This window comes from Magallana gigas, chromosome 7 (assembly GCF_963853765.1).
Source record: "Magallana gigas chromosome 7, xbMagGiga1.1, whole genome shotgun sequence".
Taxonomy (NCBI): domain Eukaryota; kingdom Metazoa; phylum Mollusca; class Bivalvia; order Ostreida; family Ostreidae; genus Magallana; species Magallana gigas.
The window spans coordinates 24,537,620-24,553,898 of record NC_088859.1 but is presented as its reverse complement, the minus strand read 5'-3'; the positions used below and the strand labels follow the sequence as shown (position 1 = coordinate 24,553,898).

Sequence of the window (16,279 nt, the reverse complement as noted above, 5' to 3'; positions counted from 1 at the left end):
AAATCACTCATATCAAAGTTCTTTGTAAATAGAGTATCAGATGTGCTACAATCTGACATGATTTTTTTTTCGTTGGGAATTTTTTTCATCAAAACACTCCTTAAATACTGTAGAAGTAGAAATATTTGTTGAGGATTTAATTTCGTTATTTTCGTTGGCAGTATAAACAACGAAATTAAATCCATGACAAATTTTTAATACATGTATTAATGAATACAAAGGATTACGATATGACAAAATTAAATGCCAACAGAATTTTACTTGGTTCAAAAACAACAAAATTTTTACCCAACGAAAATATGTGATTCTACAGTATCTCTCATATGAGAAAGATTAAGGCATACTAGTTCTTTAATACTCTTTGGGTTTTTTTGTTTTGTTTTGTTTTTTTGAAGAGAAAAAAACATAATCAGGAAAATAAGTAGCATAAACCAATAAGACTATTTTACCAGTTCTTGCAAAAAAAAAAACCAGAAAAAAAAAGTTAAACAGTTTAATACCTCAAAGTCAATATAGCGATTGTTCATTTGAGAATTTGCATTGGAAGAAAAGTCATTCACACAAAATCATTAAACAGACGTGGGAAATTAATCAACAATGGTGACGAAACTCAACAAAACATGTACACCAAGATCTACACTACTCCAGTGAAGGCGTTACCATTAGGGTTTCTTTTTCCTGAGGAAAACAAATGGATTTTTAAAATACTTTAAGTCAGTGACTGCTCAAGTCAGAGAAAACATGCTAGTAATGAACATGCAAAAAGGAACCAGTCAACAAACAAGTGCTTGCAGGCTCAAAGTTTGTTAAATGAGAAATGAAAATGAAATGAAAGCTAACAAGATAAAGAGATTTGTCACTTTACAACATTCCATCTGACTCCCTTCCACAAAAAGTTATTGATACCAGTTGAATGATTAACACTAGCCTAAGTTAGTTTTCACTTCCGTTAAAAAGTATATTTTCAAGAATTCATACATTATTTACTTAATCAAATTTCCCAAAATATATTTGGCCATATTCATGCTAATGCAGAATCTCACAAAAGGGGTATATTAAGTGTTCTGTAGATAAATTTAATCTGAATACATGTATTCTGTGTAAGAGGCCTTACTGTTGTCAGGTTCCAGTGGGTTCTTCATGCCGTAGTAATGGTAAGCCTCGTCGATGGAACTGTACGGCTGATTGAGGCCTCCAGACCCACCGCCGGTCACATATGTCCTAAAAATCAACCAATCAAAATCAATCTATTAGTTACATCTGGAAATATTGGTGCAAAGAATTTATTTCCAAAAAAAAAAAAAAATTAAAAATATCTCAATATTATGATTAACATAGACTAAATATGGAGTTGAAATTTCTCTCTTTAGATTCAATTTGTAAATTTTTCATTAAAAAAAAGAGGAGGAATCGATGTACTTAAATATAGGGACCAATGTTCTTTACTTATAGGGAAAACATTGATAAAAAAGTAAACTGTTGTTAATAGAATGACAACATGGAACAACAGCAGAGGTTATTGTTGTGGAATCTTTTATTGAACAAGATGTTTTCACAGCTCACATCAAATTCAGTCCCATCATGCCTTTAATTGATACAGTCTGTTACATGTGATATATTGGAACGAAAACTATAGAGCAGCAGATTTAGTCATATATTGTAAGTGTTTTTCAACAGATTGGAACGGAACATAGAAATTAGAAAAGAGATGTCAAATATGACACAGAAAAGTTGGTTTTTACATATTTTTTGCCAACTGTGTATATAACTATTACAATGTATTTTTTTTTTGTTAAAAGGTTTTTTTCTCTATACATAAAGTTTGTTTTGCCACTAGTCTAAACCATGACTATGTCAGATTATCACAGATGTTAGAACTTCCAAAGCACGCTTAGCCGCTGTCAACAACTGTAAGAAACTCAAGCCAAGACCAAAGTATACTACTTTAAGCCAAGCACTTAATCCCATATTTTTTCATAGTTCCTGAAAAATACCATGAAGCCAACTGTACATTAAGTCCATTATCATCGTCATCAATTCAGAATATCAATATATTAAAGCAAAGTTATGTATATTAAATCGAGATATAAAATCACTGAAGAGTATGATTCCAAATTAAATGATTAGGCAATGGACTAGTCGCTCTTTGTCACAGCTGTTGCACTAGACCTATATATAGTACAATGTACTTGGTCTCTTTGTAATGTACAAGGGACTCAAAATGTCCGAATATACTTTTAGTTAAACAACACCACATGCTACAGAGTTAAGATACAGAATGCTCTTGGGAGACAGGAACAGGCCTGCCATGTTTGTATGGAGTGAGAATTGCAGTCATGCGATATGTGAAACTGGGTTACTCAAAACAGAAAACACATAGCTTCAAACCTTGTGCGTTCAATGTTGGGGTCTGCAAATCTATGGAGGTTGAAAAAAACTGATCAAAAATCATTTTCAAGACTTTTCTTTTCTTTTTGCATTTCATCATTTTAATCTGGCATTTTACCAAAAAAAAAACATCTTTCCTAGAGCATACCCTTGCTACAGTATGTATACTGGGCTTAGCATGTTGAGCAGTACCTGCGCTGTCTGTCTAGGGAGCTTGGCATGGCCCCTAGCAAAATCTATACCAATTTACCCATGTACTACTCTAACTATAGAACAGTACATGTACCTGTCTAAGTACTTGTCTAGGTTGGTTTGATCAACAAGACTGAAAGTCGTCAGAGTAGTTTCAGTTAGCTTTAGAGTTTACATTTTATCAGAGAGAAAGGTTGATTTGAAATGAAAGTTTACAGAAACCCTGATACAGAACATACTACTTTCATAGTACCTGTCTAAACTGGAAAAATCTAAAAGACTGCAAAACAAAATCAAATAATCTAAAAAAACAATTGAAAACTTTCATATGCATAAAAAAAACCTGAAAACAAGCTTTAAATAAATCTGATAGAGCTACAAAGATTCAAAACACAAAATCATTGCTTTCTTTATCATCAACATGTGTATTTTACCCCAATAAAGCCCTCCAGTCTAAATACATGTACTTTAATTAGCCAGTACTTACGACGGCTGGTACTGGAGTCCAGGGGGAACTTGTGATGCTCCCCCTCTCCTTGGCTGATCCAATAATCCATCGAATCCGATATCCAAAATCCCGCCGCTCCTTTCTCTGGGTCGTCTCTCTCGGGTACGACCGCGTTCCCTAGGAGTATACCCCCCACTGCTCTCTGGTTCAATGCCTTGACCCCTTGGACTGTAGAAGAGCAAACCAAAATCAATATGAATATAAGTTGGATTCGTCTTGGTGTCATCATTTATTAAAATCAGAATGAACTTGTACATTCACGCAGGTGTCATATCAATTAATTAACAGTAGTTGAGTTGTATGAGAATTGATCAAATATTGTGTAAATTTCTCTTTAATGCATTTGGAAATTTGCTATTATGCTTTCATAAGAATTTGATCTGAAATGGACCCAATAAGCATTCCAATTAGAAAATGTTACAAAAGCACGTAATGTTTCATCACACCAGGACAGCTTGCGCTTACCTTAGGTCGAATCTCGTGTGATAAGGTCTAACTTCTGGACTTTTGAGATTTCGTCTCGGTGATGGATTTGGTTCTCCCAGGTAGGTGAGTCGTTTGGGTGTTTTTTCTGGATCCAGAAGTCCTGAGGCATTGACCCGTAACTCTTCAACTTTCTCTCTATAACATGAAATAGTGAGCATGATCATGTTAAAAGTTATCAAGCTTTGTCAATACTTACATCTGCTACAGGACTAATGTACATACAAAAAATTTTAATGGCTTTATAGATGAACAATTTTTTTTACAAGGAAAATGATCTGATATTCCCATCAATTCTCATCAATGAATAAAGTGTCTCCTAATTCCCTTCATGTGCACCTTAAACCAAAATAAAAAGTTTTACAACTTTCCTCATCATTTCACCACTGCATGGTTATACCACTATGTATGGAAACACTGCATATCTTTCTTTTCTATTTTAAATGCTATCTTGTCACAATAATTAAATCCTTGATTAATCAAAAAATCTATAACATATGGTCATGATGGTTTACAAGTGAAGTACCACATAAATACAACATAACCATTAACTGTAGCACTTCATAAAGTATATATTTGGCAATTAATATAGCAGAGGCAAAATCTAATAAAAATATATTCGAATAATTATATATATATTATCAAAATCAATTAATTTCAAAATACATTCAATGTTAGTTCTAATTTTAGTCTAATTTTAAATATCATCTATTTACATTTGGCAGCATTATATAATTCTTAATTCCCACTTTTGGCTAAGTTCCAAGTATGTTCTCGTTCAGTCGGCCACAATTTAAAATTAAATCTTGGATTACCTTTATCCTCTTATGACATTTTATACATTAATTCATAATATGACATCAAGCCCAGAATTTCATTAATACTAGCAATATATACCATATGTTGAAATAATATGAAGCCCAGCTATTACAATACCAGCTCATAATATCTAAAAGTTCAAAGCTAAAAAGTTTGTAGTGAGCAAATCTAAGACAACCTATCGGTATTTAATCAGTGACACACATGTTTGGCTTTAAAAAATGAAGCACAAGATACTTTAAATAAAGAAAAAAGGCAATTTAGAGGCCACAGACTTTGCATGCACTATAAATTTGTTTTGCACTTAAGGAGGATAAACTTTGTCCATTTTAGAATCATGTGAAGTACAGCAGTTACTAGATACCATACTTGTTCATTGATCAGAAAAGAAAAGAGAAAGTTTGTATTGACCATTCAAAGAATATAAAATTTTGGGAATTTCTTCGAAATTTTCTTTCCTAATGTTCAAGATAATTCAGTACACATGTACAAATGATAAGGATGAGATGTACAATAACAGTAAATATATACACAAAACCAACATGCACTTGGATCATCACAAGTTGATTTAAGTCTCAAATTTACCAAGAGGTCCTGAAAATTGTTGATTCTGATCAAAACAACCATGCATTCAACATATTCCCTCAAAAAGTGAATTGACACGGAACCAATTAAGTCAACCAAAAGAATAGGTTGCTTACAACATCCAAGGCAGCACATTCATCCCAGTAAAGATTTAATTGTTCTAAAGTAGCTTTACTTCTCTTGCATCTATTATTAATTTCAACAAATTTATTAGAAAGAGCCCTGCATTACATATGGTCATGATATGTTTGTGGATTTTTGGAGTATGGAGGAGGAAGATACCTTCAACTATGAATTTGCATATTATGAACAAAAAATCTATTCATAATAATGATTGTATCACATATACTTCAGTCAACCTATAGGATATTCCCCCCAGACAAATTCAAACAATTCCAATGTAATGCAGGACATTTCCAAATCATATTATAAAGAGTAAATAAAGCATGATGAGTGAACTTTGACAACAATAAATGCAGACATTGTTTAGAGTGGTTACAAGTTCTGGATTATATAATGAGCAGAAACTGTCCTCTCTCCCTGCACGAAGACAAGTCAAAGACATTTAACCTGCACAATACCCAGGCCAAAAATTAGAAATGTGAGACGTAACATGTTTCATACCTTTCTTTCTCCCTGTTAAGGTAAATAATGAGCATACAGAGTATTACATTCATCAATGGATGTTAATTACAGAAAAACCAAACCCATACATAATGATTTTCTTGAGGCATATAACTAAAGGCCCATCTATTTTGCAACAGTATTATGCATATACAAGCTTGATGATTGCAAGTCAACAACCCGTTATCCATCAATGTTTAACCAATGACCCAAAATGTTTACACAATACAGGTATATATGGTCACCATGCCTACTTATATAGTACATGTAGAAATTTCCCAACACCATTGTTGATAAAGCTAGCATCAATTATAAGTATTTTCGTTTCATTTTTATAATCAAAATCCTGCAAAAATCATTGTACTTCATCCCTTACAGATAACAAAGGAAGCAATGAACATTCAGATCCATTATAAATAGTATGGGTTAATATTCTGATGTGATTTTTAAATATGAGGAAAACAAAGATGGGATTTAGAATGTTTTCATTAAAACTTTTATATCTATCTGCTTTTATATTCATCTTCTGAGGAAATGTCATCAACTTAAAAAATTAACTTATCCCACATTATTCAAATAATTTTCTTATCAAAATAAAATGTAGAGGCCAGATTCATGATCTGTAAGGAATCGTTATCCCTCTACTTGCCACTCAATACTATTAACAGATTTTCTACACTACCATAACATCTTTTTCTAACCTAAGTACATCAAACTGTACAAACATCAGGTAATTCACTAAGACACAAGGAATATCATGATGATATGGTCTTATTAGAAAAATCTCTGTTTAAAACTGCAACAAATTTACAATGGGGGGGGGGGGGGGTTTAAATGAAATGCTGTAACTGCACAAGCTGTTCCGTTACCCACCTTCTGCGAGCAGCTTCTGCTTCTCTCATCTGTAACTGAAGCTCTTCCCTGTATCGGGCTTTCTTCCGAGCATTTGCACTTTCTCTATCATTTCCGCCTAAAAAGTCATAGAAAAAAAATAAATAATGGAACTAATATTCTGCGGCTTTTTTTCTCTACAAAATGTGCAGCACATGATAAAGCATGCAAATTAAGTAATGATAAAAGCAGTTCAAAGAACAAAGCAAACAATGTTCTTTAATCAGAAGTACCTTCTATGTGATAGCATATCATAAGTGTATATTAATGAATCTATATTAATTGTCAAATTGTACGTACTTTCTGTTTTGCAGAAATTGTGACAATTAACAAATAACATGGGGCTTAAATGGGAATGAACATAAAAGGGTTTGCATTTGTTACAATAAATGTGCACGGTTTTCAAGAGTAAGAAACTCTAGAACTGTCATGTATATCGACATATTGAGATAATAAACAGAATCCCACAGCCAGTCTCACAAACACTTAGCACACTCACTTACTGACCAACTAGCAGCACTTATCTCATCAATAATTCATTCTGATTAGTTTTTTGTGAATTTCATAAAGGCTTATGCATGTATTTATAACTACGGCATGTTTTGGTACTCGATCAACATGATCAATCTCAAAACTTGAGACTTTTGCTTTTTCATTGTTGGACTAACAAAAGCTCAATGAGTAAGCTCACAGAGACTGGCCATGGGATTTTAATGATGCATGTATAGTAATTTTGACAGGACCATGACAGTCTAAAAAAATAATTTGAAATGTAAAAAATTTTGATTTATTGCAAAGTTAATTTCCTTTTCATCTTCAATTTTTCTCATCCATAAGGTTTTTCCCCCCAAGTAAAAAAATTCTAAAAACAAAACCATTCGATAACATTTACTGCAGGTTGCAAAATATACAGCTAGGTAATAAAAATCAATTTAACAAATAATATTAAACATAAATTTCAAATTTTGGAAGTATTTAAACCCTGATATATCTATAATTATGATGATCTATTACATAACATAAAAATCTAGATAAAGATTTAAGGTGTGTATTGAGAGTATATGAATGAAGAGCATGTACCGTTAAGAAAATAATATAAGGAGAAATTCTAAAATGCTGAATACATGTCCGTCTGCTTTATATACTTATATCACACTGGAATGGATGTTACTCAATTGAACAAAATATATAGAGTTTAAATGCATGAATATTTACATAGGTAAAGAATGAATACCAGTATATATTCCCTATTCAAATTTCTTAACAAATTAAAATTCTGTTGAATTTGCATTGTACACCATACCCAATTCAGAGTTGTGTATATATTTACAAATCAAATCCCAAATCAATGGTTCTGCATGCAAGCAAATGGGAAAAATAGCAAAAAAAGCGGATAATCACACATATATATATAAAATAAAATGCTTCCATTTAGTAGATAAGTATATGGTGATTACAGGCCGGGAGACAGGGATTCAGTTTGCTGCGGTGCAGTTTACATTGGTATTTCTCAGGTGAGAGACAAATAATCTTAAACCTAAATATTCAATAGCTCAAAACATATCATTTAAGTTCAATACTTAAGAAATAAACAACGTTATTTAGTGAACATGGCGTTATGCATAGCAATTGCTCTGTTGGCATATTCCATGATGCGCGCTAGCGCATCATGGAAAATATGCCAGCAGAGCAGTTGCTATTCATAACGCCATGTTCACTAAATAATCGTTGTTTATTACTTATATTTGCATTTTACCACTCGCAAATACCCTGTATTAGCCTAGACCTTGACATTTAGCTATTACATCAAAAGTAAACATTCAGACTGTAATGTATCTTTTTAATTCACATAGATTTGTTAACAGAATCAATGATATGTTATAACAGTAATTCCTTTAAAATGTTATCAAAAACATGTTTTAATATTACATGTAAATACGTCAATTCTAATGGAGTTGGAGAAAAACACATGATGTATCGTATAGTGGTTTTAAATCTATAACGTCATTGAAAAGTATATATAACGTTACACCTTTATGACGTCATAGTATACTGACAGAGCAATTGCGATTATAGAGAAATAATTGCAGCTCCTCCGTATGGGCTTACAGTGGGAAACAACAATAGAAATGCAAATATATAAAGGTGTACTTAAATTCGTCTTCATAAGCAAACAAATATACTTCAAAAAAATGAAAATAACAACCTAATCTGGACCTCTAATTAAGATTTCCAATGGCTAATTACTATAGAGTTTACCTATAATAGGGAGATACAAATTTAATTTTAATTGGCTGCAAGAAAAGAGCTAATCCAAAAAAGACAGACTTAAAAATCCTATATAATGTAAATATGTTTATACATGAATAGGTAGGCAAATCAAGTACTACCAGTATAAAGACAAGAAGATAAACAGACTAAATCCAAATATCACCAAACAGGTAGTTTTATTTAACCAAATATCAACCAGAACATAAACAAAAAATAAATTCAAACTACTGCTTAAAAATTCACTCAGATTGGTCCCTTGCAAATTTAAATTCTAAACTAAATGAATGCTTCAGACAAATCAGAAGAGGAGAGGAGAGTAAGAGAGGAGTGCCATGCCACGCAGTGTCTGGGTTAGTGATGATTTACCTGATCGTACACCTGTCAACAGATCATACAGAATCAGCACCCCTACACCCTTCACTCAGTATCGCTTATCTGTTTTTTCTATCCCCCTTCCCATCCCTTAAAAAAATTCTTTTACCATTTCCAAATTCATTTATCAATTAAGGCTCAATCTGCAAACTTCTATCCTTAGATAATAACAACATCATTCAAAATAAAATCATATTTTTTGAAATGACTAGCTTATAAAAAATAATTATATTTGAAAGTAACATTCATGTTTTACTTTCATTTCATGATATTCTTTAATCATTAAGAAAAACACAACAACAACAAAAATCGACTCTATAAGTATATCATATTGTAGCACAAAGACCATTCACATATGTATTGGAATTAAACTCTTTAAATAAAAGCAATCTTAGAACAAAATAGAAAAATTTTCTGTCAATTGAATCACTGATAACAAATTTAAAATTGTAAAACAATTGATTTTAAATTTCAAAGATTTTTCAGACTAAAAATATTTCACAACTGTTACAATTAAAATGTGAGTGAAATCAGAAATGAGTACTGTAGACTCCATCAATGGAAGTAAAGTATGTGTTAATAAGTACATTTAGCTAACATGAAACAAAGATACCTACCCACAGGCAGAGTGGCGAAATAATTGGCGCGTGCCATATCTTCCTTGTCTGGGGGTGGGGATCTGTTGGGTGGGGCTCTGCCCCGCTGTCTAGGGGGGTTAGGTTCCTGTCAGGGTAATCCAGAGGAAAGCATTGTAACAACAGAAATTTTTTTCTCAGTAATTCTCACTTTGTACTTATCTATAAATAAATCCATTAATAATTCCACAGAGTAAATCTACTATCCAAAGCACTGATTATATAAATTCCTATCTCAGCCACTAGCTAATTCACAACAAAACACGTAATAACTTCTATTCCAAAGAATTGAAAAACAAATAAATGCTGAAATAATAACACTGATAAGGCACCCAGTGTTTAAACCAATTTCTGTGAGCACGGCGAAGATTTAGAACTTAAACACACTTGGGTTTGTGGGCCATGTACGGCTATAAACATATACTGTTATGTACTCAAGTTGGTATATATATTTACTTGTGCTATGCACGTATCCAATAATACTTTAAAATTCAATAGAGATTTCTAAACCAAGCGTGACCATACCTGTAGTTTAAAGCCAGTTCAAAACTTCGGCACCTTAATTCAATAATCAACTGTTCAACACATACAATGGCATTTAATTAAGAAATTTCCATCTTCCATTTAAATGTTTCTCTTAGTTTTTTACTTTTCATCAAATTTAAAATCAATGAGGAAAAAGAGTGCTTTCAAATTGCTATTATGGTTTAATTATGAAAGCAATTTTCCCCAACCAAAATATCCTTATAAAATATAGAGAGGTAAATGCTGGTACAAAGTTTCTTCCAGTGAATTTGTTCTCTAATTAATGGCAGAAAGATGACAGTGGGCTAGCTATCTGTCGGTCGTCACCAAAACAACCCAGCATAGCAACGGGTAAACATTCTCAAGACATGGAAAGGAAGGAAAAATAATGACCTAACATTTAAAGGGAAAGTGTGCTCATGTCTCTCTATAGCAGGCTAAGATAAACATTTAAATGGACAAAAAAGGAGCGGAGAAATTCTAATATGATTCAAAATATGGATCCATAAAAGTCTTTTATTGAGATAGAAATGAAAACGCACTGCCCATTTTATATTTTTTTTCATTTTCATATCTTTACATTTTTATATGCCTAATATTTACTAAACCCAAACCCCATGATGTAATTGCTTCTCAATTGATCAGTTCATGGTAGATATGTAGTTGTCAATAAAGAATGTAAGGCTCCAACGAAGATCATCTTAAGATTATTTCAGCATGTGGGAATCGCTGTGGATTATCTTTATCAGCAAACTGTATATTCACAGATAATATAGATCTTATATCTTTACACAAACTTCACTATCATTTCATTAAAACAGGATTCGATAAGGATCAATATAAAGGCTTCTTTTATGTCACGTATTAGGATCATAAAGAGTGTGCTCGACTTTAATGAAGAGGAGGCCATATTATAGATATTTTACCTACATATTTTTTTTTTTATTTTTTTTTGGGGGGGGGGGGGGGTAAGGGGGTGTTCTTTTTAATCTTGAGTATGTTACAAGTGAACTCCCTCATTGCAGACTACCACCACTACTTAATACAGATTGTAACATACAGTGAATACAGTATACAGTGACAGCATACAGTGGTAAACATACACAACCAAACTCAAGGTCAACTACTGGTAATACAACATAATGAATTTTAAAATTTCTTTTTCTATAAATAAGAAAAGAAAAACTTTATATGCAAAGAAAAATATGAAGAATGTCAATTATTTGACTTTGTCATTTAAGACTTAAAACACTCCAAAATTAATTCATTAAGAAACATAATCATAATGTACAAAACAAAAAGTGATGCACACATAAGAACCACTACAACAAGACTTAAAACTCGACTGATAAAAATCATGGTGGAGTTATAACTTCACACAGTTGCATCAAACTACCTACCTCAGTGTCACCTTTTAATCGCTTAATCTTGCATAAATGAACAAATACAAGACAATTAAACAGAAGAAGCAGTCACCAATCAGGTTAATTTGCCACACAACACGCTCATCAATCATTTCAATCAACAACAGCAAATATTGCAAACCAACTTTTAACAGAATGAAAGGAAATTATGCCCAGTTTACAAGTACATCTTTGTCATTAATAACTCATGCAGCGAACCAATTCTTAATGTCTATTAAATTTGTTAATAATAGTCAGTAACATAAACTTGATGGCAAAATTAGAGAATGAAAAGCATTTGTTCATGTTAATTTTGAAATAAAACCGACGCGTGTAAAAGTTGGTTCACTGTAACTGTCAACCCTTTTCACGTACTTCATATCACAATGTTAAACATTCTTTTTACTTAAATTTATTTTAGCTGTACATTCTGAACACATTTCATAAGCATGACATCATGCAGACACAGAAGTGAATGAGCATCAGCGAGCGCAACAATCATCCATGCGAGACAACTTACCAGGTTTTGGTATTCGTCTTCCGGTTCTCGTCGAGCAGAGAGCCAGTTGTCGTCATCAAGTATGCCTTTATCACGGTTACGATCTGACCTGTACCGTCCTCTCCTGTGGAAGTAAAAAAACGGAAATATATACACATGCAAGCTTAATTACAATTCATGATCAATTATTCCATCATCTAAATTGACAATTTATTTCACTATCAAACTTCAAAACATTATTGGTGTTAAAGAGAGAATAAATATACACTGAAGCATGTCAGTATATTATCAACAAAAAAGTTGTACATTACCTATCATCATCATCGTCATCATCATAGCGTCTGTCATTTCCCTATAAAACAGAAAATAAACCTGAATACAGCACCATATCAGGCTAATATAGCTTTTAGCAGAATCGGTCAAAAACACAAGCTTTCCAAATGTAAGGTTCCAGATTCCTCACCGCTCTATTAATGGCTCCATCACTGTTATAGGACTTTAGTCTTCTGTCACGATCGTCTTGCCTAAACAAAATATATTCAGATATGCATAAGAATTACTGTACAGGTACATACATGGATCTACCAGTAGAAGAACTTTTCTAGCCTCACTGTATACAGGGAAATATTGGCCCATACGTTTTATTTTTGCCACTTTTGCCCTCGTTGTCTGAGGGTGAATTTAATCAATGCCTCAAATTTTTTCTCTTAAAACAAAACTGTGTCTTGGCGAATTAAAGACAGGACAAAACCGTTTGCAAGTATAGAAGGACGAAAATTACATGGGGCGAAAATAACCCTGTATACACTATCACCGGTGTGAGATTGGTTCGTCAGGTGAGCGAAAGCATGGTGATATTTTTCTGTTTTACACTATGTATTACAACACCGCTGTAAAACAAAACTAAACATTGTCTGCTATATGGAAATGATTAAAGATGGAATATACCAACCCACGAAGTACAAGGGTTGTCCCAAAATAGCGTAGACATGTGGCATTATTCAGTTAATCGAAGACAAAAAAATATGAAATTTGTGCCACAAAGGGTTCAAGAAATTTCCTTTCAAATAATGTTTTAAAATCAAATATTGTTTGAGATTAAATAAGTGAAATGAAAGCATGATACAATATTTTATAGCGCGTTTTGTGACAAGTTGAAAAGTTAACTCGTAATAAAATGAGGATGTCAGCGTTTAAGGTGGCGCAGCAGTAACTGATACAATTTTGTAAAGACCATGAAATAAATCCTAAGCAGCTTTGGAAGTAAACGAAATTAACAAAATCGATTAAAATGCGTTTTGTGAATAAGTAGTTAATCAACATTGAAAATATTTGAACAAGTATGATGACAATAAGTGGAAAAAGAAACCCCGAACGATATCGATGGACGTCAAAATGCTGAACGACACACTTCAGCAAGACGGACGTTAGACAACAAGTAATACAGGGCAAGTTTGGAGCCGACAGATCGTTTGTACTAAGAAAATATTTTTTAAAAAAAACAAAAACTAGAAATTCATGTTGAATGTGCACTCAGGTTACTTGTTCAAAGATAATATATGTATAAGACTTTTTCGGAAATAAAACGTAAATGTTATCGTAAATGATGTGGAGGGTTTAGCAACAATGTAAAACTGGAAGTTTTCGACATCGCACATTGCACCGCCTGACAAAAATTGATGTTACTAATTATTCATTTTCTCGAGAAATAAATAAAGTACAGATTTGAATTTTTCAGTATTGTTTGCCAAAGAGTCATTGAAGAAAACATAGAAGTCTAATGAAATTGCAGTGAACAGATAATAAATTATGTGTCCTGTTTACGCTATTTTGGGACAACCCTCATATTTATCTTACCATAATTTCTTTGAAATAAATGCTGACTTACATTATATGTAGCAGAGTAATAAACCAAAAGTAAAATGAACGTCGTAACAGACAATTGTCAAACACAGCTTTCTAATGTAAAATAATGTGAGAAAAATAATTAACCCCAAGGCCAATTCACTGTCTAGGACTCAGCAAAGCCTCATCCTTGACAGTGAATTTTGTCCACTCAGTGGAATTTCTCCATCCAACACCCATAATAATGAATGATTCTGTTATTCTCTTGCTGTTGAGCAACATATAATTTGGAAAACTAAAGAATTTTGTTGTTGAGAAACTACTAATATCCGCATACACACCTATATGAGGGTTCTTCTCTCCGTCTCCGGTCCCTCCCGTCATCATTGCCTGGGGACTGCCAGCCCCGGCGGGGCCCGGGAGGGGGTCTGTTACCTCCCCTTCTTCTCTACAGACAAAACATAGGCTTCAGTTACAGCCCAAGACCAGTTTTCTAAGATATTTATCTTAGTAGGTCATTTTAATATACTTTCCCATACCTTGACCTGGAAAATTTCTTTACTATGAATTTATATACATATTGATACTGCAAAACTCTTGATTCCATATAAATAAATAATAAATACTCTGGTTACTTTAAAATTTCTAAATAGAAGTTCAGAAAAAATTGAAGGAACCTTTACCATCTATGATTGCAAGCTGTAGTAAAGCTATGATAACATTTATGCAAAAGAACCTTTAAAATAGAACTTTATAAACTTACAGTACATGTACAATGTAACATGTAATTATTTTCAATGATGATATTCTTAGATTTTTTTTGTTAAATGGGTAACAAAAAAACAAGGACACGTTTCTGCAAAATATCCTCTCTAGGTATACAATGAAGATATTTAAGATGGGTAATACATGTAGTTTAGATATAAAGGTTATTAAATATATATATCATGTAGAAAAAACATGGTATCAATCAAAATGTTCGTTGAAGAAATGTTCCACAAGAAAACTTGAAGAATCTAAGGATGTGTTTACACACAATACTGAGAAGTGAAATATTGACAAAGGTAACAAACCAGCTACAAAAAGACATGGTGCTGCACTTAAGCCATGAAAAAGGTCAGGAGTTACAGTGGTAGACTGAGGGCCGATGATTATTACTTACAGACAGATTTTCCTGACTGTTTCGTAAAAATTCGTTGTACTCTTTATTTCTAACGTCAATCTTTCTTTTCTAGTAACATTAAAATCAACAAGAGAAAAAATTTGAATCTTGAAATAAATAAACCTTTGAAAACGAGATCATGTTTAAAAAAAAACTACGGTAATTAAAAAAAAATATATTAATCTAAAAAACATTTCAAATTTCAAGGAGAAAAAAATGCACAAATAATTCTATTTATTGAACAAAAAAAATCACATAAAAGTTCTAAATAATAAGAACAGTTTTAATGTAGCTCACTGTTTAATGGTGAGCTGCTGTGATGATTATCAATTAATAGAAACCCTTATAACTTGAAAAGATATTTTTTATTAAGATTAAAAAAATCTTTCAGAGAAGAGAGCTGGTTTGTTAAACTGAAAGGTGCAGGAACAGTGATTACCTCGGCCGAGCCGTTGTAATGTAATCCAGGAAGTGTGGCATAGATTCCATCTGTTGGCTGTTGATGCAGAAAGTGGGTTAAAAATTAAAATCATAAACATTTCATGCAATGCATTAGAATAAACAAAAGCAGATATGAGCACCACCAACACATGCAGAGTTAGTCTATGTTCTGGGTGTCATGCATCAAAGACAGCACATGCACACACATAAGCCATGCACCCCATTCTTCTTGCCCCCCCCCCCCCTCCATATCCCCTAAACACACGACGAAAAAGTGAGTATTTATACACTGTAAACTTAAAACATTCCAATTTCTACTAGCCTACTATACATTTAACCTGCTAAATCTAACAGATACATTTCTGTAATGAACAGGTATATATCTCTGTGCTGGGAGGAAACCGTAAGGTGTGATGGACAGATTATACAAATACAGTATAGACTGTCTTATGTGACCATTCAAGGGACTAACAGAAGAAAGTCACATATGAAAGCTACAGTCATTAACACAGTCCTAATCTCCAGAGCTTGTTTATTCCTAACACTATACTTTCTACAGATGTTTAATTACATATATATATATATATATAAAAACATTCATCTATTCCACTGTGATTAGAGTGAAACAGAAATTAA

At 32.6% G+C, this 16,279-nt stretch overlaps 1 protein-coding gene across 1 annotated transcript in view; it reads right to left on the bottom strand.

Annotated features, from left to right (window-relative positions):
- LOC105330303 (centrosome and spindle pole associated protein 1) overlaps positions 1–16,279 on the bottom strand; it is a 49,408-nt gene that overhangs the window by 17,292 nt on the left and 15,837 nt on the right. Inside the window, exons 21-36 of the mRNA XM_066066068.1 lie at positions 15,642–15,698; positions 15,203–15,271; positions 14,382–14,488; positions 12,659–12,719; positions 12,507–12,547; positions 12,217–12,319; positions 11,694–11,720; positions 9,751–9,856; positions 9,128–9,139; positions 6,473–6,569; positions 3,554–3,709; positions 3,068–3,256; positions 2,834–2,860; positions 2,389–2,418; positions 1,115–1,221; positions 661–678 (exon numbers count right to left, since the gene is read on the bottom strand). Of these exons, the coding sequence (XP_065922140.1) occupies positions 661–678; positions 1,115–1,221; positions 2,389–2,418; positions 2,834–2,860; positions 3,068–3,256; positions 3,554–3,709; positions 6,473–6,569; positions 9,128–9,139; positions 9,751–9,856; positions 11,694–11,720; positions 12,217–12,319; positions 12,507–12,547; positions 12,659–12,719; positions 14,382–14,488; positions 15,203–15,271; positions 15,642–15,698 (1,207 nt within the window). The remainder of the gene's footprint in view (positions 1–660; positions 679–1,114; positions 1,222–2,388; positions 2,419–2,833; positions 2,861–3,067; positions 3,257–3,553; positions 3,710–6,472; positions 6,570–9,127; positions 9,140–9,750; positions 9,857–11,693; positions 11,721–12,216; positions 12,320–12,506; positions 12,548–12,658; positions 12,720–14,381; positions 14,489–15,202; positions 15,272–15,641; positions 15,699–16,279) is intronic.